At 43.0% G+C, this 24,317-nt stretch overlaps 1 protein-coding gene across 5 annotated transcripts in view; it reads right to left on the bottom strand.

The window, feature by feature from the left end:
• Positions 1–2,574: 2,574 nt before the first annotated feature.
• ADHFE1 (alcohol dehydrogenase iron containing 1) overlaps positions 2,575–24,317 on the bottom strand; it is a 32,784-nt gene continuing 11,041 nt past the window's right edge. For 3 of the 5 annotated variants that reach the window (XM_059042610.2, XM_067017411.1, XM_067017408.1), the window contains exons 7-14: positions 22,762–22,839; positions 21,416–21,521; positions 19,082–19,234; positions 17,187–17,285; positions 14,011–14,089; positions 13,743–13,839; positions 10,651–10,808; positions 2,575–3,101 (exon numbers count right to left, since the gene is read on the bottom strand). In XM_059042610.2, the coding sequence (XP_058898593.1) occupies positions 3,018–3,101; positions 10,651–10,808; positions 13,743–13,839; positions 14,011–14,089; positions 17,187–17,285; positions 19,082–19,234; positions 21,416–21,521; positions 22,762–22,839 (854 nt within the window). In that variant the 3' untranslated portion in view covers positions 2,575–3,017. The remainder of the gene's footprint in view (positions 3,102–10,650; positions 10,809–13,742; positions 13,840–14,010; positions 14,090–17,186; positions 17,286–19,081; positions 19,235–21,415; positions 21,522–22,761; positions 22,840–24,317) is intronic. The other 2 variants (XM_067017410.1, XM_067017409.1) reach the window with 1 other exon arrangement.

The raw sequence follows: 24,317 nt of genomic DNA, 5'->3' as shown, positions 1-24,317 counted from the left end.
CACTGACCACTGGAAAATACCCTACAGCTGTGTCCACAGCTACACCAACAATGCCAAACCCAGCACACCCTCCCTGTGCACAGGGGAGGGACAGGAGTGCAACACGCCAGCTATTTATTATGGCACTTGGCAAAAATCAGAGAAACATGACCTGCTTGAAACAAATTAGTAATTTTGTATCAAGAAATAAATTAGGGATGATGTATTTTAAGTGAAAAATGCCATCATGTGTGATAATTTTATGAAAGTAATATTATATAAACTTTTGAATACTATTCCTTTAATTTTCCTTCCCTTAGCAAGTACATTAATCCATATAAATGAAGCTGTGACCCCTAAGGACTGTTTGAGCTTTTAAGGAAATCAATAGATAAATAGGATTTGACTTAGAAAAATGTACTTAATTGTTTTCTCAGAAAACAATTATGTATTTCTGCTACAGAAATGGATATAATCTCTCACACTCTTTTAATAGCTGGTAAAGTCAAGAAACACATCTTTTCTATATTCTCAAATTGTAAGGGCCAAAATGATGGGTATTAGGATAAAAAACACGAAGGCTTCCTAAATCTGTTTCTTCCTGCTTGACCTTTAAATCCTTCCTCTACGAAGTCATCGTCAGTACGAATGCCAAACACGCCTCCTGGTGAGTCACGGTGAGACATCTGGTTACTGGTGGAAACGGCATTGAATATTTCAGAGAGAGAAAGAATGCATTTTCATATCTAAAACGATTTTACATTAAATTTCCCAAACTCAAAATCTCACATTAAGGACAAGGTAGTACATAAAATCTAGTTACGGTATTTTCAGGCTTGGAGAGGAATTGGTTGAATAAAGTAAGACTCAGACCTAGGGGCTGGAGTGGAATCCAGGGCCCTGGACCCCTGGACTCACTAGTCTTACGCTGTTCTAGTGATGCCGCATCACCTTGCAAAATATATTACAGGAGGTCTCGAATTTACCTGGACTTTCCTTGAGGGGGTGGGGCACATACATATTTTTTTGCTACGCCAAATGTATTTTGAGACATTGATTAACAACTTTTACTAAAGTTTCCTGAAGGATCTCAGATTGGCAGTTTCACTGTTCTCTGCCTTATTCACAAAGCTTCTGCTCTCAGAATCCATAATTCTCCTGAAAAGCTGGAGGGAATTTTAGCTAGATGTAGTCTGATGGTAGAGGTGAAATTCTGTTGGGACTCTCTTGTGCTTGCCTTTTGGGCACTTGGCATAAAGAATTTGAATGCTCTGTAGGAACTAAAACTACACCTTAATGATAGCATTCCTAAGTAAAAAAAAAATATATATATATATATAGATATATATACACACACACACATAGTTATCTATAATGTATCTATATATGTGTATAAAATTATGGGGAGAACATATGTTTGTAAATTTTGTTTTTTAACAGTGGCTCTCTTTTGGATGGTGCAATGTGAACCAATATTTTCTTCTGTGTGTCTCTTTGTACTACCGGTTTTTGGCACTGAACATGTCTTATGTGTGTAATTAGAAAGACTCCCAGTAAACAATATTTAAATGTTATTTTTAAAATCCCAAGTAAACAAAGATGTTTACAGAGATAAAGTAGGGCCAGGCAGGTTGAATGGCACAGTAATGTCCTTCTCATGTTTTTTAAAATCCTGATGTAATTATATACTTTATATAATTATATACTATAATATGTAATTATATACTATATATGCATATGTCCTATGCTCAGTAATTACATATAATTATATATGTAATTATATACTCTACTTGATATACTTTCTGATTAAAACTTTAATCCAGTTTAAAATGTGGATAAATCGGCAAGTACGCTGAGATCTAGACTGCCAAAGCTCGAGCAGTGCGCTCGCCACTGTGAGGGAAAACGAGCGAGCGTAGGCGTTCCAGCAGGCTGGGAATAACAGGAGGCAGGTGACCCGGCTACCGGGATTCAACTTGCGTCCTGAAGTCTGCGAACCGCAAAACGGCTTGCTTTTGAATTAGTCTACTCTGAGCACCAGAACCATTTTCCAAAGACGGAATTACCATGGAGGTTGTTTGTGTTCTTCTCCAAAGAACGATTGCTCCACCAGAGGATGCATCTCTAATATCTTACCCCTTTGGATTTGTTTTTACCTTTTAAATATTAGGTACTAGTATTTTTATGAGTCTGACCTAAAACAGCAAAGTGATATTTTCTTTCTTTTCTCTTCCTCTTTTAGAATTAGAAAATACATGCTTATTGTAACAAATGCAAACAGATGTTTGCAGATGTTTGTAAAATGAAAAGTGAAAGTATAAAATACAAAGTAAACATTTTCTCTTAATTCTCTATCCTCCAAATTCCATTTCTTCAGTGATCCCTTTTAAGTTTGATGTGTAACGTTCTTTCTAGATATATATATATATATAGGTGTATATTTATATATAATCTAAAAAGTAAAAATCAGACCATATTAATGTATAACTGTCCTGCAACTTACTCTTTTCCACTTAGCAGTTTATCATGGACGTACTTCATTCCATTATTTAATATACTATGATTTATTTATCTATATATTAATGAATACTTAAGTTCTTTCAAATTTTTTATTATTAGAAAATGCGCTGCCAGAAACATCCTTGCCATATTTCTTTACACACTTGTGCTGGTATTTTATAGGATAAATTTCTAGATGTGGGGTTGATTACTGGGCATAGGATATACACATTAATATTTTTGGTAGATACTGAGTGTGTGCCCCTTTGATACAGGGGTAATGTGCAGGGTTTGGGGCAGGAACATGGCCCTCTGAAGTCTGGCTGAGGGTCCAGCATGGTGGGCATTTGTCCAGCGTGTTCTATGGAAGTAGCTGGACCTGGAGCATCAGGGAATCTTCTACAGGATAAAATTATATCACATTCAGGCTGGTAACAGGGAAGTTACGTGTGGAGGTGAAAAGACAAAGCTCTTGCTAGATCAACTTCTGTTTTCAGAATTACGATGGCCAATGGTAATTCTTTCGGTGAAAATGAAAATTAATACAGTTTCATTGACGCTTCGAACAGAAGAGACAGATCCTCTTCTGACTGAGGGCGTGGTGCAAGCTTGGTGACCCTTTCCTGAAACAGTAAACACAAAGAATTACTCAGGGCTTTGCAAAGACAGTTTGTAAAAGCTACTAGGTATGTCAATTAACGCAGTCATGAGAAACAGTGACTTGCTAATAGTCACAGCTTTAAAAATCATATTCCTTGTTTGCTTCTTACTAGCTGATTCCCAACTCAGAAGTTTATCAAGTGACGCCTCTTTTCCTGCGAAGTTTTCAAAGCCGTTACTCTTGCCTGAGATCCCGAGAATAGCATTCTGCTCTAATGTACAGAACCCAACCAGCCTCAGGAAAAACACCTCCTACAATGACCAAACCACGCCAGTCAGGTGCCCCTGCCAGGCTCTCCCTGTGTGGAGGGCACTGCCCCAGGCACATGTGCAGCCAGGGAGGACAGAACGGGGTCATCCTTGGCTTCAAAGACCGTATATTTCGCAACTTGGACTTCGTGTATATCACAGAGGACTTCACTGGGACATTAACTTTCAGGCTATGGGTGGCAAGTGACTCTTTTAAAAAAAAAAATATTAACTAAGGTTTTATCTCTACCTTCCCAAATGAATCCAGTGATTTCCTTACTCTCCCCAGGGAGTATTGAGTCAAGTCAGCAGAGACACCAGCACCTCCTACTGCTGTTGACACTCCCGTCAGTGGCTCCTTAATCCCCCAATTTCCCCGCCTAAATGAAATTAGGAAACGTACCAGTGTTTCGGTTGCATGTTTGTGGGCCCCTGGGTCCGTTTTCTGTGACGAGCATCTGTATAGGACACTTGGGAGGAGGGCGAAGCACCATGGGGCAGGGCTGTGCCCAGCGCCCCACGTGGCGGACAGGGGCCCAGTGGTTACTGCCACCTTCCATTTTTCCTTCTCTCAGAAATGCCACCCAGTCACTCAGGGAAAAACCTAGGAGTCATCCTGGATTCCTCTTTGCCTTCCCTACAAGCTCCATCCATCAGCAAGTCTGTCGGATCTACCTGCACATTAAATCGCCAATCCGACCACTTCTCACCTCCCGATCCGTCACAACCTGTCCTAGTCCCTTCATGCTCCTGTCCTACTTGAAAGGCCTCTTCGAGTTGTTTCCACTGTCGCTCCACTCTCGCCCCCTAGAGGTCCTTCTCCCCGCAGCAGCCCGAGCGATTTTTCCGCATTGCAAGTTTGATCACACCGTTCCCTTGCCGAACACCCTCTGATGATGTCCCCCTGCAATTAGCACAAAGCCGTGTCCTCTAACCCCAGCTCTGACTCTTCTCCCACCCGCTCATCTCGCCTAGACCCACGGTCCCCCTTCAGTCCCATGAAGATGCGAATCTTCACCCTATCCCAGGGCCTTTCCCCACTGCCTGGATTGCTCCTCCCACCTGGCTGCCTCCACCGCCAATCAGAGGCCTTCCCTGACCACACTCGCTGGAGTTGCCGCCACACTGTCCCATGCGAAATCACCATCTCGTTACCCAGGTTTCCTCCAGACCACTAATCATTATCTGAAACGATTTCACTTGTATCTTATTTGTAGATTTGATTAGATGACCATTGTCTGTCTTCCTCACTAGAACGTAAGCTCCACGAGGGAGGGAAGGGACTTTATTTTCTAAACCGTATCACACACAATTCATGGTATATAGTAAGACATCAGTAAGTACTTGTCAGGTAAACGGAAGAATAAAAAGGAAGGATGTATACAAAAATTAACTTTAAACGCACCTAAATGTAAGAGCTAAAACCTTAAAACTCTTAGAAGAAAATGGGAAAATATTCATGACTTTGGGTTTGGCAGTGATTTCTCGGTTATGACACCAGAACACAGGCAACAAAAGAAAAAATAGATAAACTGGACTACATCAAATTAAAAACTTTTATGCATCAAGGAACACTACTAAGAGAGTGAAAAGACAGCTCATAGAATGGGAGAAAATATTTGCAAATCATATATCTGATAAGGGATTAATATACAAAATATACAAATAATTGCTACAACTAAATAACAAAAACCCCCAAGCAACTCAACTCAAAAACAGGCAAAGGAGGGGCTTCCCTGGTGGCGCAGTGGTTGGGAGTCCGCCTGCCGATGCAGGGGACGCGGGTTCGTGCCCCGGTCCGGGAGGATCCCACACGCCACGGAGCGGCTGGGCCCGTGAGCCGTGGCCGCTGAGCCTGCGCGTCCGGAGCCTGTGCTCCGCAACGGGAGAGGCCACAGCAGTGAGAGGCCCGCATACCGAAAACAAACAACCCCCCCCCCAAAAAAAATAGGTAAAAGACGTGAATAGATGTTTCTTTAGAAAAGATATATAAATAGCTAATCAGCATGTGAAAAGATGCTCATTGTCATTAGGAAAGTGCAAGTTAAACCCACGAGTTACCACTTCACACCTATTAGAATGGCGATGCAAAAAATGGAAAATAACAAGTGTTGGTGAAGATGTGGAGAAATTGGAAGCCTCGTGCATTGTTGGTGGGAATGTAAAATGGTGCAGCCACTACGGGGAATAGTTTGATAGTTTGTCAAAAAGTTAAACACAGAACTACCCTGTGATCCAGCAATTCTATTCCTTAGGTATCTACCCCAGTGAAATGAAAGCAAGGACTAAAACAGATACTTGTGCATTGATGTTCACAGCAGCGCTATTCACAATAGCCAAAGGGGGGAAACAACCCAGGTGTCCGTCTGCAGATGAATGGGTGAACAAAACGTGGCCCATCTGTACAATGAAATGTTATTCAGCCATAATAAGGAACGAAATTCTGACACATCTAGGACATTGTGCTAAGTGAAGACACAAAAGGCCAAATACTGTATGATTCCACTTACACGAAGTACCTAGAGTAGGAACATTCACAGTGATAGAAAGTAGAATAGAGGTTCCCAGAGGCTGGGGGAAGAGGAGAGTGGAGAGTTACTGTTCACCACTTAGCGATAGAGCAGCGCTTCTTTGGGGGATGATTTCAAAGTTCTGAAAATGGATAGCGATGATGGTTGCACAACCCTGTAAAATGGGCTTAATGGCACTGAGTTGTACACTTAAAAATGATTAAAGTAGTAAATTTTATGTCAGGTCTGTTTTACCGCCACTTAAAAAAGAAGAATGGATGGACAGATGGGAGAAGGGTGGGGAGACGATGCTGAAGAGTTTGGGTGAAGCCAAGGTGAAGCTTCACATCCCAGCACGTCTTGTAGACACCCTAAAGACTTTTGAAAATCCATAGCAAAGCAGAGACTTGTTCACGGTGACTTACGCACACATTTGTGGCAGGTCCAGAACGGAGGTTCGGTATCTGCTATGGCCGAAGTTGCCACATCATTCTGTTTATAATGGCAGAGAGTCTTATCTGATGAGCTCAAGCGCCCTTAAAACAGCCCTGTGCATCTCGCATGAGGTAGTTCAGGACTCTCAGCTCGGGCCAGGCCGAGGTGAGTTTCTCTTTCACATTTCTAACCCCCAGCGATGGGTTCAACAGGGGCAAAGGCGTAAAGTTTGTGATATATCCTTGCACGTTATCACTTGTGCCATGTAAAAGCCAACCTCTCAGGATTCAGATGTGTTCCGCACCGTGCTGTTATTTATAGACACATAAGACCGAAGGACAACTGATTAACGTGGGCACTGAAATAAATTCAGGCTACTACTTTTAGCACATTCATAAAATAACATTTCAGCGGGCCTGTCTGCCAGCGAGTGGAAGTGCTCATTTTGGTAGACAGCTCTCCTCGGTAATGAAATGTTTTGTCGGGAAGTGGAAACGTTTCTTTCCAGAGGTTTCAGAAATCCAGCCTGGAAGATTAATTTACTCTTGCCTGCTCCCTGAGCAGCCCGGCTATGGCAGTTGGAAACCTCTGTACACAGGGCTGCTGTTTGCCGCCACCAGTATGGGCTGTGGTGTTTGGTTAAGAATACTGGCCTGGTTGTTGCAGAGAAAACCGATCCCTCTTTGCCGAACATAAAAGAAGCTTTATCAGATGCTGACTGCATGAAATATCCTTTCTGGTGCTGTTCTTTGCAGGAAGAGTATATCCCTCTCACTACCTTAAATCCTGTAATACTAATAAGTGAAGATTTGTCTGCTGCACGTGTAAAATTCTGAAGTTGCCAAAGCATTCCTGTAAAATGTTCACTAAAAAAAAAAAGAAAAGAAACAAAAACCCAACAGTAGTTCAACTGCAAAACAGACAAGCTTATTTCCAATATTCCTTCTAAAGTCCTATGACTACTCCTCCCCTTCCCCATATATGCATATAAATCTGCATATTGACATCAAAACTGAACTAGTGCCAGTGAATTAAATTAACTGTTTCTCCTAATTGTGAAAACATGATCAAAGGGAAAAAAGGCAGCATCCACCTTGGGGCTGCTTTATGAACATAGCTTGAGGAAATCCTGGTTTCCTACTTTATAGACATGACTTGCATTAGAAAGATTCAATTTACCCTGCATCCTTTGTGAAACTAAGAAGTTAGTTTTGTCTAATTAAGGGTCTGCTATCTGTGATTTCCCAGTATGACACGTGCACTGAGGCATTCAGAACGATACCTAATTAACTTGCTGTTATAGAGGATGATCTCAAGTGTTGGTCTGGATCTGTCGCTGTTTGGAGCAGCTTTTGAAAGTGGAAGCCTGAGTAAAGTAGAATTGAAACCGTCCACACCTGCCAGTGTGTGCCGATGGCTGGAAGATGCATTGCCACAGCAATTAAGTGGCCAAGAATGTCATCCAGTTTTATCTGAAACTCATGAATACCATTCTTGGAGGTTGATAAACACATATGCCTGAACATTTTCCTGGGACAAACAAGCTGAACTTTTCAGAGGACCCCCTGAAGAGTGGACACTCTTGCTGGGACCATGCTATAAGAGCCAGAGGCTACATCAAAATCGTGGTGACCACTTGGTCTCTGGTATTCCTGGACAGGCTTTCATGGCTCCTTTTCATTGGCTGAGTCCTATTAAGTCTAAGGAAATTGCTCAAAAACAAAGACAGAAGATTTAAGAGGAGACGGTTGCAGGAATGAGCTCCTTTACATGTTCACTAGCGCGGGTTAGGTGCTATAGAAGATAGATGAGCAAAACAGACAGGCTCCCACCTTCATGGAACTTTAATAGGTTTGGAAAACATGATTGTGATGGTCATATTTTTTATTTAGTCCCTTCGACTTACAGGTTAGGACTGTGGGCTAGAACTAGTGTCTCTGCTATACTTTGAGATTCCTCTTTTTCTCATTCATTTATATTTTTGGATGCAACTGAGCCCACTGGGCCTGACCCCAAATCAGGGAAACTGGTGGCCCATGGGCCATGTTTTGTTTGTACATTGGGAAGTCAGGGAATTCAACACAAACATCTCAGTTGCTGATTTTTCTTAAAAATGCAAGTTCTACCAACACTGGGAACTGAATTTATGCTTGGTGATAATAAATTGTAGCTGAAAAGCTGCTCACCCAATGAGATGGGTCATGTGTTTTCCAGTTCACTGAAGTCCCCACCATTCCCTAGTGCCTTAAATTACTTTGTTCATTGCTGTTATTTAACTTGCTCCTATGGACAGGTAAGTCTGTGAACCCAGTCCACACAAATACTATCTTATATGAGTGGTGAGGTTTTCAGCATTCTAAGTACTTGCTAAGTGGGGAAGAAGCCAGTTTGAGGCCTTTGCTTAACTGAAGTGGGCTGAGGGAAGTCCTGCCACTGTGGTAAGCAGGATGCTGTGTGAGTGGATATTCTAGCTGTTAACTCTGTTCCAATGTCAGGGATAGATACATGAATGCCTTAATTGTGGGGAGAACTGCCTTATCCTCATAGTGTTTGTTTGTTGTTGTTTTTTCAAAATAGAAGTATAGGGCTTCCCTGGTGGTGCAGTGGTTAAGAATCTGCCTGCTAGTGCAGGGGACACGGGTTCGAGCCCTGGTCCGGGAAGATCCCACATGCCGCGCGGAGCAACTAAGCCCGTGCGCCACAACTACTGAGCCTGCGCTCTAGAGCCCATGCTCTGCAACAAGAGAGGCCACCACAATGAGAAGCCCACACACCGCAATGAAGAGTAGCCCCCGCTCGCCGCGACTAGGAAAGCCTGCGCGCAGCAACGAAGACCCAACACAGCCAAATAAATAAATTAATTTTTTAAAAAGTATAGTTGATTTACAATATTGTGTTAGTTTCAGGTGTATAGCAAAGTGATTCAGTTATATATATGTACTTTTTTAAAGATAATTTTCCGTTATAGGTTATTACAAGATACTGAATATATTCTCCTGTGCTGTACAGTAAATCCTTATTGCTTACCTGTTTTATATAGAGTAGTTAGTATCTGTTAATCCCATACTCCTAATTTATCCCCCCCCTTCCCTTTCCCCTTTGGTAACCATAAGTTTGTTTTCTATGTCTGTGAGTCTATTTCTGTTTTGTATATAGACTCATTTGTAATGTTTTCTAGATTCCACATATAAGTGATATCATATATCTGTCTTTCTCTGTCTTACTTCACTTAGTATGATATTCTCTAGGTCCATCCACATTGCTGCAAATGACAATATTTCATTCTTTTTTGTGGCTGAGTAATATTCCATTGTATATATACCACATCTTCTTAAGCCAATCATCTGGTGACGGGCACTTGGGTTGCTTCCATGTCTTGGCTATTGTGAATAGTGCTGCTATGAGCATTGCACGTACCTTTTCAAATTAGAGTTTTTGTCTTTTCCGAATATCCTCATAGTGTTTAAGTGACCCTTGCCTTTCACATTTCAGACAGGAGGACTTAGTGAGCGCTCGGGGCCTGGTGAGCATGGTGTCATCTCCTGGCTCTGAGCTCTCTGTTTTATGGTGAATTACAGCAAACAGGGTCTTGGCCTATTTGGCTCTGGTGCTATAACACAAGGGTATCTGATCCTAAATGGAAGAGAAGTCCAGTGGGGGATAAACTCTTTTCATGAGAACCTTGAGAGGGGAAACTTTACATCTATTATAATTCTACCATATAAATGATAGCTGCTCAGTTTAAATTCTTTTTTTTTCAGTTTAAATTCTTTAGGAGCATGTAAATAAATGAAATAAGACTCAAAGTGACACACATAAGTATACATATGTATATGTATAAAATATCTAATCTCCCAAATATGTTTAAAAAGTGATTTTGTAATCATCTTAACTTAAAAGCCATGTCTGTTCTTCACAAAATAGTAGAATTTGTAACTCTTTATAATGGAAAATAATATTAGTGGCCCTTTTGGAATAGCTTCACATAGTTTTATAGGGGACTCTTAAAAGAGCAGGAATGGAGAAAAGGGAAATTCTGCTATACTCAAGATAAACTTGGTTGTTTTTGCCTTAAATTTTTATAAAGGATCCTTTCATTACATCGTCAAAGCTTCACGTAAGCCACAGTTTAATGGAAGAATATAAAGGCGAGGGAGCCTTGGCCCCTTCCCCCCTGGGGAAGCGGAGAGCTGCTGCCTGGGGCGGGGGGGGGGGACCTGGGTTGTCGTCTCCTTCCCTGAGATGCCCCCAATGGGCCGTGTGTGTCCTGGAGCCTGGTGCTTCTCAGAAGGCAGTGAGGACGGGCTGCGTCTCTTACCTGGGGCAGTGTGCCTTTCACTAATGCGGGGATATCGGCCTCGGAGTAGCCAATGGCAGCTAGGCCATCATCCACATCCAGATCGAATAAGAATTTCCGCAGCGTGTCTGCCAGAATAGGCCCAGCATCTGGGATCCTGGCAGTGCGGGTGTCGGCTCCTGGAAGACACAAAGCACCGACTGTAGAGGGGAGGAAGCTGGCCCTGGGTGTGATTCAGTCACAAGATAGCTGAATACATAACCTACTGCCAGCCCCTCACACTGGAGACAAGGGCACCGCTGTGCCCCCAGCCGGGAGGCCGGCTCAGCTGTCAGCCCCGCGGGAGACAGGCCATCCTGGGAGCCCCCAGAGCCTCCATAGAGAAGTCGCAGAGTGGCGAGGGGGGCTAACTGGGCTCTCACTTCTCCAGTGGGCTGCTTGCCCTCCGTGTGGTGGGAAGAAGAGAAACGGCCCAGAAAAGGGGCCCAGGAAGGAAACCAAGAAAGAAGGCTGGTGTTTGGATGAGAAGGAATGAGCATCTGTAGGAGAAAACACAGCTTATGTAACTTTCAAGGCTTGGAATTTGCTGACATCTAGAGGTCTACACATTCAATGGCCTTTCTCAAGGCGACAGCTTAGGAGAAGAAGACAAACCCTTTGCAAACACTTTGTGAGGCAAGGGTCTACAGAAGTTCAAAAAACTCCCAACGTTAACTGCCAAAAAAGGAGGAAAATGACAAAAATGGATTAGGTGTGGCCAGGGAAGGAGTATATTTCCTCTCTTTAGCTAGAAAACTGTTTTGGACTCTGTTGCCAAAGGGCAGCCCCTCTAAATATATATTATACAACCTGTCAGGCAGAATTAAGAATGAGGAGACTCTTAGAAAGCAGTATTTAACACGTAGATAATAATGATATAGGTGAATGAGGAAGAAGGTTGCCAGGGGTTGGAGATTTGTAAGGGCAGAATTTGGACATAATTACTAATTAATACACAAAAGCATTAAAAGTTCCCAGAGGAAGGGACTCAATCCCAAAGCCTCAGCACCCATGCCCCACACCCCCATCTATTCTGGTTGGATACACTCATCGCCGGGACGTCCCGCGGTCTGTAAACAGAAGGTAGCGTTATTTATTATCCAGAGCGCCTCACGCCGTAGTCCAAGTCCACTTTCTCTGCATAGGTCAAAAAGAGACTAGAAGGTAAGGTTCACTCCATACTGCAGCATTGTATTAAATCAGTTTTAGCCTTTCTCTTCTCTGACAGCGACCTTTTATGTTATCCAGGAAAAGGTATAAATAGAACCAGACACAGAGCTAGTTGGGAGAGCAGCCAGATGGCAGGTAGAACTTGCCCGACAAGGCCAGTCTGTGTTACACAGCGGCAGCTCAAATGTGGATTAAGTGGAGGGTGACACGAGATACGGGGTTTATGAGGTCCTTATGTTCCCAGGATTGCTGCCATGCAAAGCTCCAGGTTTTCCTACGAAGTGTTTTAGAAAAGAAGAGAAGGTAGGAAAGAGAATACATTGGTATAAAGCTAAGACTATCCAAGATTACATAGGGAATCAAAATATTTAATGCCATTTGCAGCAACTTGGATGGACCTAGAGATTGCCATACTGAGTGAAGTAAGTCAGAGAAAGACAAATATATGATATCGCTTATATGTGGAATATTTAAAAAAGGGTACAAATGAACTAATCTCCAAAACAGAAATGGAGTTACAGATGTAGAACACAAACTTATGGTTATCGGGGGATAAGGTGGGGGAGGGATAAATCGGGAGATTGGGACTGACATATATACACTACTATGTATAAAATGGATAACTGATAAGGACCTACTATATAGCACAGGGAACTCTACTCAATCCTCTGTAATGACCTAAATGAGAAAAGAATCTAAAAAGGACTGGATATACGTATACGTATAACTGATTCACTTTGCTGTACACCTGAAACTAGCACAACATTGTAAATCAACTCTACTCCAGTAAAAATGAAAACAAAACAAAAATGTTTAATGGCTAAATATGGAATAATATTAACCAAAAGTTCCTATGCAAGAGGAAAGTATCGGTAGTTCCTCTGGCCTGGGTTTTGTCTAATAGAGGCCTTGCTTCCTCAGTAGTTTTGTTGGTGGCCTGGAATGTTAGGTTTAGGCTCTCTGAAATTTTCCCATTTACCATGCATCTAGCCTACTGTTTGGGCTCCTGCCTGTTTCCACTGCATATTTACAAAGGATCTGAGTCCCAACATAGAGCTGAACAGTATCCCCAGTCCAAAAGGGAAAAAGGGATACAAGATCCTTGGAAAAGTAGGCACCATGTCTCTGGCAGTACATGCCGGGAAATCTAGCAGAGGGAGGTGGAGGTAGAGCAACACATTGGGAAGGATATCTGTGTCGTTCCTACCTTCTCGGAACTACGCTCTCCAACGGCTCGAGCTAGAGGAGCATAATGCAGTTTTCTTTTTAGCTCTTCCCTTTCTAAAACAAGTAGGGGAATAGATGTTTTAAAAGTTAATTGAATACTTAAGTTTACTTAAAAGAATTCTTGTATTAGAAAAATACCAGTATTTTACTTAACACTAAAGTGACCCTAAATGTAACTGTATTTCTTGTAAGATTTAAAAGGCACTGTGGGTATATTATTACAGACATTATTTATCCTACAAAACAGCAAACAGATAACTTCTTTGGGGAACTTTTTATAAAGTTTCTAGTTGTTTAGGTTCTCTATAACTGGGAATTTACTGTTACTTCCTGATTCAGATTCATTTTTAGTTCCTATGAAACAAAACAAAAACCATATATAACATGAACAGTATATAAACAGTTTCACTTTCCTTGGGGATGAAAACAGTGGAAATATTATTGCTGTAAACTTAATGTAAGCAGTACTTGGTTCCATTTCATTGCTAATAGACTCTTAGAAACACAAAATTACAGAATTTTAGTGCTAGATAGGAATTTGGGCAGGTCACTGACATTTTATTATTGAATTATCCCAAGCAGTATTTTTGGTATTATTCTTTATGGTTTATCTTCAGAAGCATCCTAGGAAAGGCTCCACATATGTGGTTCACAGCTGTATGATTAACGGTTCATACCCAGTATTTCTGCCATCTCCAGGTGGTGCTCAGGAGACATCTGCGCCGTGAAGGTGAACACTGCTGGGGACGTGAGTACCACAGACAGGCCATGGGGCTGGGGAGGAAGGAAACATGGTGAGCAACGTGGCAAAGCCAGTCTTCAACATGCATCTTCTAGGTATTAAGTTACTTTACCTTGCAGTCCAAGCAATCAAGAATTAACAAACACATTTATGGCAACTGAGAGGAATCTAAGACTAAATTAAAGAATTTATTATGATTTTACCACCAGTGGGTGATCCACATTATAATCCTTTGCTTTATATGTCTTCACTAAGCCTGAAATTGGGTAAGACATTCCATGGCTAGAAAAGAAAGAAAGTCCTTATGTTGACATACAGATATCAGAAATTCAAGTTAACAGTACTCTATGGGAGAGCCTCTCACAGTCTCTTGACAATATTATTAACCCACAAAGTTAGACATTCTGTTCTCTTTGATTCCTATGAGCATACATTATTATGCAGTTGATATTTGGTGTTTTCATTCACAAAAGTTCTGAAATGTTAGAATTCAAATGCTCATAGAATAGCATGCTGTTAAAAAGTATTGATGCTTAAGTTGCTGGCCAAGCACATTGGTTAAGCTGATGACTCGAAGAAACCAAGAATTCACTTTGAAGTTCCTTTAATAATCTTCAGGGTATGCATTTTCTATCCTGCTCTGCACTGCCTTGGCAGTGTGTTCCTTCACAAGCGGAAGATGTCGGTGGGAATTTCATGCGCCAAGATGTACTGCACTAGACATGCAAGCTTGTTCCGCCAGTGATCTGTCTTGCCAATGATTGATACCTTCTTTTAAATGCTATGTACTAATGGGAGTTGACTCATACGTGATTGTTTCAGCCTGAAAGGCTATCCAGAAAAGGCATTTTCGTTTTTATTTGTGGGGATTTTTTGGTTGGTTTTAATGGGAAAACTCTTTATCCTCTCGAATTGTTAGTGAGCAAATAGGACAATATGATAATTTAGTAGATGACCCAGAAGATACACATTGTGACAAGTTAATATATTTACAGTTAATATATTGAAAGTGAAATGTTTCACAATAGTAAAATGGTCTGTAAGTCTATTAATGTGGGTTATTGGATGACTTTGTTTTTATTTGCTAAAAGATTTACATTTCATAGACAGATGAAGTATTTTGGAGAATTGTATGATTATCCAAAAAGAGGTGCCCCATGCCTGTCATCTCTCACGAGGCAGCTCAGAAGCTATCGGTTCTCTGAGCTGTTGGATACTTAGGGACGTGCTTTACTGTTTTCGGGCTTCATAGTATTCAGAAAAATATTGCTTAGCATGCTTCCGTGATGTGAAAGGGTTCATGTAACTTTCAAAGTACCTTTCTAACAATAGCCAATATTTTAGTTTGATTTCTTTTATTTTAACAGTTATATAGATTCTTTGTAAAAAGGAAAAATGATCCATAATCCTATTTCCTCAAGATAACCATTATAGAATATTTGCTTCTAATCTTCTTATGCATATGTTTAATTTATGATCGTATTGTGCACTGTTTTTTTTTTTGTTTGTTTTTGTTTTTGGTTTTTTTTTTTGGTTTTTGTGGTACGCGGACCTCTCACTGTTGTGGCCTTTCCCGTTGCGGAGCACAGGCTCAGCGGCCATGGCTCACGGGCCCAGCCGCTCCGCGGCACGTGGGATCTTCCCGGACCGGGGCACGAACCCGCGTCCCCTGCATCGGCAGGCGGACTCTCAACCACTGCGCCACCAGGGAAGCCCCTGTGCACTGTTTTTGACATTGCTTTTGTTACTTAATATTCTTTATAAACATTTCCCCATATCATTTTCTATTCTTCTAAAATATTATTTTAATAGATATTTTATTCTTTGAGTACTAAACTTCAGTTAACCATTCCCAAACTGTTGGGAATTCAGGTTGTTCCTAAATGTTTCAGTTATAAGTAACTTTTAGGTGAATATCCTTAGAAGGATATTCTTTGATCATATCATGATTATTTCTTTAGGCTACATTTCTAGAAGTAACATCAGTGGGGCAAAGGGTATAAACATTTTCCAAGCTCTGGGCAGATTTTGTTCAGTTGCTTCTGAGAAAGGTGGTACCCATCTATGCTCCTCCCAGCAGCAGAGTTTGAGGGTGAATATTTCATTGCGCTCCCCTAGCAAAGGCCAACTCTTAATTCTCCGTGGTCACTGGTTTTCAAGTTTAAGGCAACATGCCAATAAAGTTCTGATCAAAAAACTAATTCTGGCTATTGACAAGTATTCTAATCCCCTTCTTTTTGAGAGAGATTAGGAGAAAAAAAATCCTGCGTTTGACGTTTTAAAAACCCATGACAGGGCTTCCCCGGTGGCGCAGTGGTTGAGAATCCGCCTGCCGATGCAGGGGACGCGGGTTCGTGCCCCGGTCCGGGAGGATCCCACGTGCTGCGGAGCGGCTGGGCCCGTGAGCCGTGGCCGCTGGGCCTGTGCGTCCGGAGCCTGTGCTCCGCAACGGGAGAGGCCACAACAGTGAGAGGCTCGCGTACCGCACAAAAAAAGAACCCCCAGAAAACCCATGACACATGATGAAGATGTGGAGAAATCAGAACCCTCATCCACTGTTGGTGGGAATGTAAAATGGTGCAGCCACTGTGGAAAACAGCCTGGCAGCGCCTCAAAATTTAAACAGAGTTACCATATGACCCAGCAATTCCACTCCTAGGTGTATGTATACTCAAGAGAAATTAAAAACATATGTCCACCAGGTAAACTTGTACATGATTATTCAAGCAGCGATATTCATAGTAGCCAAAAAAGTGGACACAACACGAATGTCCATCATCTGATGAATGAATAAATACAATGTGGTATGTCGGTGCAATGGAAAATTGCTTGGCAATAGAAAGGAAACAAGTACTAATATGTGCATGGGATGAACCATGGAAACATGATGCTAAGTGAAAGAAGCCAGACAGAAAAGATCACATATTACATGATTCCATTTATACGAAATGTCTGGAATTTGAAAATCCATAGAGACAGAAAGTAGATTAGTAGTTGTTTAAGACCTGGGGGTATAGGAGGATTGGTGGGCGACAGCTAAGGGGTACAGGATTTCTCTTTAAGGTGATAAAATGTTCTAAATTGATAGTGGTAATGGTAGCACAACTTTGTGAATATACTAAAAACCACTGAAAGTTTTAAATGGGTGAATTCTATAGCATGTGAATAATTAATAGCTCAAAAAAGCTGTTACCAAAAAGAAAAAAAATCTGTGACCCGACAAACTGCATTTGAATTAAGAAAATATTATAGGACACTAAGTTAAATATCTTCTTTCTATAACATACTGAAAATCTTACCACATGTCCTAAATTATAAACATTATAACAATTTAAGGGCAGTAGCTTAGGTGAAGAAATAAAATCTCAAATTTGCTCACCACAGATGAACACCAGCATTTCCAAAGCCAATGCCAGCAAAAGCACTTGCCAAGTGCATACTAGACCTTGCTTCAAGATCATCAGGATTTCTGACAGCCCTGTGGATGATATAAATACCTAACAACAACACATCTACATTGGCATTTCCTAGTGAATAAGGAGCCGCCTTAGGGAAAGATCTGGAAAAAAAAGAAATGCTACTCGATAGGAAGAAAAATTAGGCAAGTTATTCAAATGACACCTTGTCTTCTAGACGAAAACCAAAGGGAAACATATTTTCTCATCGGCAGTTGGAGCAAAGGCATAATAAACATGCTGTCAGGCTGCTCATGTGATAAAAGTGCCAGGGGAAGAAAGCACTGACCCTTGGACTATGAAAGCTGCTCAAGAAAAGTGCCCTGAGACTCATTCTTCTTCTTCACTTGTCAATGACCTTGATTGCGGCTGTGGGTGGACTCAGAGTAAACACATACTCAGAAGGCCCAGGGCCCAGGCTGGTTTGCTGAAGTGAGTCCCTGTCGCCTGGGGCTACTTACTGGCCAAATGAACCGCCCAGACACCTTTCTCTCTGTGATACCACCCCAAGTCGGACCCACTGGGGACCTCTTTTGGTATCTGTGGAAATTGCACATGTTATTTTAATACTTATCACTGTGCAAGTGGGATGTTATTGTAGGACAAGCCTTTAGTTGCTCCATTCCTCCTCAGTGCCACTGTGGAAAAGCAAATTCTCAAAGGCCTCTTTCAGATGGAGCTCAGCCTTCCTGCTCCCAGGCTTGGAAACCCTGCCCCAGGGAGGAACCCTAAGACAGCCAAGGGCACCCCTTCCCACATGGTTTTGTGTGATCGTGCCTAGAGTAAGGGTTCTTGCTATAAAATATAAGTGCCACAGCGTTTTTCCTCCTTCCATCTGGAATAGTTAGGCACTTGTGTCTCTTTGCAAAACCCAGTGTTCGTTCCTTATTCCCAAATAACAAGGTGAGATAGCAGGTGATGGAGCTTCAGTCCATTTAGCCCCCTCACCTCCCACAGCTGCCATGCCAAGCCTTGTGTCCCCGTCAGACACCTGGCTGGCCGTCATCTGCATCTGCTTCTACCCAGACAAATCCTCCCTGCTGGGCTCCGAGCTGGAGATAGTTCTGTGTCCCTCCCCTACCTCTACTACAAAATGCTGTCCTAGGCCCCTCTCCCTCCAGGCCGGAGGAGGCACCGTGCTCACATCCAGTCCTAACCTGCCCTGTTCTTGCCCTCCGTTGTGTATAAATACAAAGGGGAGTTCGACTTTGCACAAGTCTTAATGTCTCAGGGATCAGTTTTCATCTCTAAGTATATCTTTGCTCTCTCTCAAGAGTCTATTTTGGCTATTTCATGCATAAATCTTTCCAGACCTTTCAGGAATCTTTTCAGGAAGGCTCTCATATCTCCCAGGACAGACATCTCTACACATTTACTTCTCAAATTGAGCTCATGTGCGTTTGCTCATGGGTCGACCCCGTGTGCCTCTGGACAGGGCCTCATGGGGCGGGGCCAACATCTGTCTCGTGGTTCTCATTTCTGCCCTTGGTAGCCAGATCTCAAAGGACATCTCCCCTCCCCCAGGTTTGGTTTTGAGGCTTTGATGAATAAACCTTCTCCCTGCATCCTTCATAAATTATGGGCTCCTATGCTGTCCCCTCATGATCTTTGCCTTTTCAGATCAAAGGAGCCAGTTCTCATCTGTCCTCATGGGGCCCCCTCCAGAGGTTGCTGGTGTCTGGTGCTTCCGTATGTACAGTGACTGATATTTTTGGTGAGCAGCCTTGCTCAGGACATTTCCGGATCTGGTGCGCCACATTTCACGGGAAGGTGGAAAGTGGTTTTTCTGTTCTGTTTCCGTCCCCTGTGGGCGACCTACCTCTTCAGATACTTAGCAACGATCCTCAGTGCATGGACTGCCCAGATGTCACTGATGGGGTTGCTGCCCTGGTAGGCTGGCCGGGCGATGGGGTTTGCAGGGCAGGGGCTCCGCATGTGGTACGGGAGGGCAGTGTAGGACTCCAGGGCGTGACTAACAGGGAATATTTAAAATACACAGTTGAAAGCATCCTTTTCCTCCTTTCCTCCATTCACATCACACGCTGTCCCAGAATGCTCGGTACTCACTCCCCTGTGGATATGCTTTGTAGTGCTGATAATCACAACTCATCTCACTAATCAGCCTCTTGTCCACGACAGTCATTGCTTATTGTAGAAATTAACACAGTGAAGTTGACATTAACAGCACTACAGTGTTTTTGACCCGTATGTGTAAGATTACATATGGTTCCTTTCTAGTGCCAGTACATCTTTATGATGTTGAATTTTTAAACATTGAAGTCATGAGGAAAAGCACTGAATCTGAAAAATGACTTCCCTCTAAAGTATATTCACCATTTTATACCTTGCATTGGTCAAACACCATATTACCCAGCCAAGAAGGGTCACAGTTACACTAGCCTCCTATAAGAGTACAGAGCAGTGGGTCGGCCCCCCCAGATGTAAATTCTGGCACCAGACCTTCCCTGTGGGCCTGAGGGGAGTCACCATCCTCCCTGTGATTCTAAGATGGGGAAACATCATAGTATGTCTTTCGTCATGGTGCTGCTGTGAAAATTAAGTTCACATATGTAAAGTACCAGCACTTTGTAAAACTTATCATTCACCATTATTCTTAATTCTTGGCCTGAACAAAAAATCGAATTCTTTCTTCTTACATGCCCTAAATTCAGGGTTGACTGTTTTAAGAATAAAGCATCAGAGCTTCCTTTACCTACTGGCCTGCCATGAATTCTAGCTAATCGACTGCAGGAGATGAGAATAAACACAATCATCTAGATCAACGATTTGTTGGGAACACAGTATAACATGAACTACTTTGTGCATGAGTTAGAGTTTTCAGTCTTAGAGTAGAGAATTTACTCTCTTCTGCATGTGTGAAGCAGATAACATCCTTTGAAAAAGTATTAGCACTTCAAAAAGAATTAGTTGGTGGACAAAAGCTATGGGTGTGTGGTTCTAAACAGGAAATCTGGGCGAGGCAAGAAGGAGGTGTCCACGTGGGGTGGACGGGGTGCTGATGAGCCCACCAAGGTGCAGAGTTAAACCTCTGCCCTGCTGTGCATCTTGATTCTGGGCGCAAGATCAGATCTGTCTCTAAGGGGCAGATTCCCTGAGCTGAGCTCACAGAAGCTACGTGTAAAACCTGGAAGTCTGATTATTGATTTATAACAAGACATATAACTGCTGAGGGGGACAGACACCTGAGTCTTCTAGGCATCCATTCTCCCTGTCGGCAGGCTCGGGTGCGCACGAGGTGAGGGAGAAGCCCGAGCTGGGTCGTGCTGCTGGCTAAGCTAGGGGACCCGGGAGGAGAAGCTGTGAGGGGTGGGCAGATTGAGAGACTTGTCAGATTTCATCAACTTCAAGATGCCATGCTTTATAAGATGCACCATTAAAAAAAAAAAGCACCACTGGGGAAGAAAACCATACTGCCATGCCACAGATATACCGATATGCCTTGATTTCAGAGATGTTAAAATGAGAAGAAACGTGCATGTGCAAATGGGTGGAATAGGGTCTTTTGGACCAGGTGAATGTGAAGCGCCCGTGGGTCCCCGTGATGCAGCTGGAACGCGGCGCCCAGAGCTCGGGAGCGAGGCCTGTGGCAGAAACACCGATGAGGGAGCCATTGGCGCGCGGCAGACGAAGCCAGGGGAGCACGTGGTGTGACTCTGGGCCAACCGCTCAGCATCGCCCGCCCGGTTTTCTTTTCGGTGTGGCACAGCGCTGTGGTGAAGGGACGATGCGTGTGAAGTGCCGACAGCGAGCCCTTCCGGCTCCGGCAGCGGGCGCTCCCGCCCCCGCCGTGCGCCCGAGGCTGCAGCCCTGGCGCCCCCAGGTTAGCGCAGCAGAGGCAGGGCTGTGGGTCTGAGATGCTGCCCGCCAGCTGCCGCTTCTCCTCTCCCTGTGTCCCCGCGGCTGCAGCCGTGGCTGGGCCGGTCCGTCCCGAACAGCAGGTTTGCGGCTCACCTAGGACCTCACCTCATCTTTACCGCTTTAGCTTTGCCACTCAGGAAAGGGGATAATGACAGCCAAAGCCAGCGCTGTTGTGGAGCACGATCAACGAGTGCTTAACAAGTGCTTTCAGCAGTAAAATACTGTCTGTCAACCGAGTACCGAAAGAGCCCCTGCAGGTGGCGTGGGTACCTACCAAAGCACGTCGAAGCCACTGTTGGCGATCACCCGCTCAGGCATGTACAGGGTGTGCAGAGGATCAATCAGGCCCAGTGTGGGTTTGATGGCTCGCGAAGCAATACCTAAGGCAGGGATTTGCAACAGAGGCTATAGGTACGGACCCAATTTTTTGAAAATTAAATAACTGTAGGGTAACAAATTATCCTAAAAGAATTAAAATATGAGATAAGATTCATTCTCATATAGGGAGGCAGCAAGGAGTGGCGGAAAGAGATTTGGGCTCAGAAACCGGGTTTTTCAGTGCAGCTGAAGCTCCTTGCAGCTTACACGAGCCACTATACCCATGTCTTCCCAACTCCAGATTGAGTGACGTCATTTGCCATGGCGGAGTAGTTACACCACACAGACACTCCAAATCAGGGCTTATTTACTCATTAAATTCTAGAGAGCTGGTTTTCTGTGATTTGCTGCATGTCTTTGGTACGTGTCTGGGCCTTTCTGAGTTCTCTGTGAGATTAGACTCTAATAACACAGGGCCTCCATCCCTCCCAGAGCTGTTGTAAGGATCACATTAGATAATATGATGGGAAAGTCTTTAAAAAAATTTAAGGTAGAACTTAAGTGTTGGTTTCTATTATTATTATCTTTAACAATGTCAAAGGATAATGTAATTTAAAAAGAGAAGTTACCATAAATGTGCAGTTCAATGCCAATTTATTCCACTACGAAGGCCTGGAAGAAGGATATTGAACCAGACTCAAGGAGAGGGACATTTCCCACACATTAGCTGAGAGTTAGGGAAGAAGACAGGATAAAGATGCCAAAGAAGGTAGAAAGCAGAATAGTGGTTACTTGGGGATGGGGCTGGAGGGATTGCCTGGGAAGCAGCATGAGGGAACTTTCTGGAGAAGTGGGAAGGTTTCGTATCTTGACTGGGGTGGTGGGTACCTGTGGTATAGATTTGTCAAAACTCATCAAACTAGACCCTTAAAATGTACACATTTTATTAAATAAAAAGTACACCTCAATGAAATTGAGTTAGAATGTAAAGAAGATGTCTAAGAAAGGGAATAACCGTTTATCACTGATAAAGAGTCACTAACTTGGGCAGGAAAATGGCCAATTAAGATTCATGGCATTTCAATAAGCTTTTGTAGAGAATTCTCAAAAACAAGTTTATTAGACTGCTTCATATTTTTTATATGTATGTGGGAAAAGAAAGAAAATGTCTCTATGTACATACCCTTTCCTTAAGTCTGTAACTCCTTGAATTTTAAATATTAGGGTTAAAGAAAAGGGGGTGGAGTTAGTTGAAAGGTAAGAGAGAGAATTAAAAAAAAATTTTATGGGCAAAGTTCTTACCAGTTTTTACTTTCAAGTGTTCGTAGTCAAAAATGGCAACTCCAGTAGTTTCACTCCCAGTTCCTGAGGTAGTTGGGACTTGAACAAAAAAAAATGTCAATTTTAATAAAGCATCTAAATAAAGGTCAGTGGAGATCATTAAGTCTTAGGAAATAAGGAGCAAGGTTAGAGGAGAAAGCTTTGCTGCCCTTGTTTGCTCACCCGATGTCTGTATTTGTATTAACGTGCATGCATGCTTAAAATGTATGACTGTGTCTATATTAACATGTGAGTAACAGGTCTGATGCCTGTGTTGGCATTAACATGCCGGCATCCGTGTGTAACATATGTGTGTGACGGCACTGTCGGCATCAATACGCATGCATGTTTCATGTCTATGTTTGCATCAACATGCATGTAAACCTAACATGCATGTGCACTTGATAGGTATGCACGATGCCCGTATCTGTGTTAGCACGTATGTTTGATGTCCATATTGGCACTAACATGTATGTATGCATGGTGTCCATGTCTGTATTACACACATGTGTGTTTAATGTGTATGTGTGATGTCTGTTTCTGTATTAACAGGGAGGAGTTCTGGGAGCTTCGGGCTCCTCTAGCGTCAGAGCTTAAGCAGCTGCAGTTGGGAATTCAAAAGCAGGCTTCCCGGCATCTCTGGGAAGAAAACTCGTATTTGCCGTCTCTAAAAGACATCTTTATTCCCTCTTGGCAGCAAGAACAGTAACACTCTGCCTTTGCCGGACTCTGCGGTTTTGTAGTTCTGTCAAGTTTCTAAACTTTACTAATCACCCCTCTGTGTGATGCTGACACAGTTTCACCAGAGGGTTCCATTTGCCAGACATCAATTATGCTGCTCCCTGCTGATCACTCATTCACGTCAAAGCAGTTCATCTGCTGTCAACTCACTCCTGCCCCATCACAGGGCCTGTTCACAATGGGAGTAGGAGAGCGGGAGGAGAGAGAGGACGAGACCTTAAACTGATGTTTTCCTGGGGCTGGGGGAGGTGGGATGAACTGGGAGATTGGGATTGACTTGTATACACTAATATGTATAAAATAGATAACTAATAAGAACCTGCGGTATAAAAATAAATTAATTAAATTAAATTTAAAAAACAACTGATATTTTCCAGCTAGTACATTTTAGCTGTAAGACTTTAGACAGTGATATGCGGACAGCCATAAAATGGGAGGGGAGACAAGAGAGAAAGCGCCCAAGGTCTGTGTGGAACAGACAAGCGATCCTAATTTGGATGTGCGTGTCTGTGCCCTGGGCAGCCACAGAGCAGGTGTCGCCCAGAGTGACGAGGCCACGCTGGCCACATGTCCCAGGGCAGAGACAAAGCCCCAGGTCAGCCGCGGAGCCATTAGGTGGAAGAAAGGGTTGAGTCAACATCAGAAAAATAAAAGGGAACGTTCCCCTTAAACTCCACAGTGGCTGGCAAAGTGGGACAAAACCGAGAGCGGCTCAGAAGACAAAGCTGCCCACGGGAGGATCTAATGATCTATAGACGATGACCTTCCCTTCTCTTCCACATAGTGACTTCATAGCT

The sequence above is a fragment of the Kogia breviceps genome, chromosome 17, assembly GCF_026419965.1.
Source record: "Kogia breviceps isolate mKogBre1 chromosome 17, mKogBre1 haplotype 1, whole genome shotgun sequence".
Taxonomy (NCBI): Eukaryota; Metazoa; Chordata; class Mammalia; order Artiodactyla; family Physeteridae; genus Kogia; species Kogia breviceps.
The sequence above is the reverse complement of the archived record's forward strand: the minus strand, read 5'-3'. Positions and strand labels throughout refer to the sequence as shown.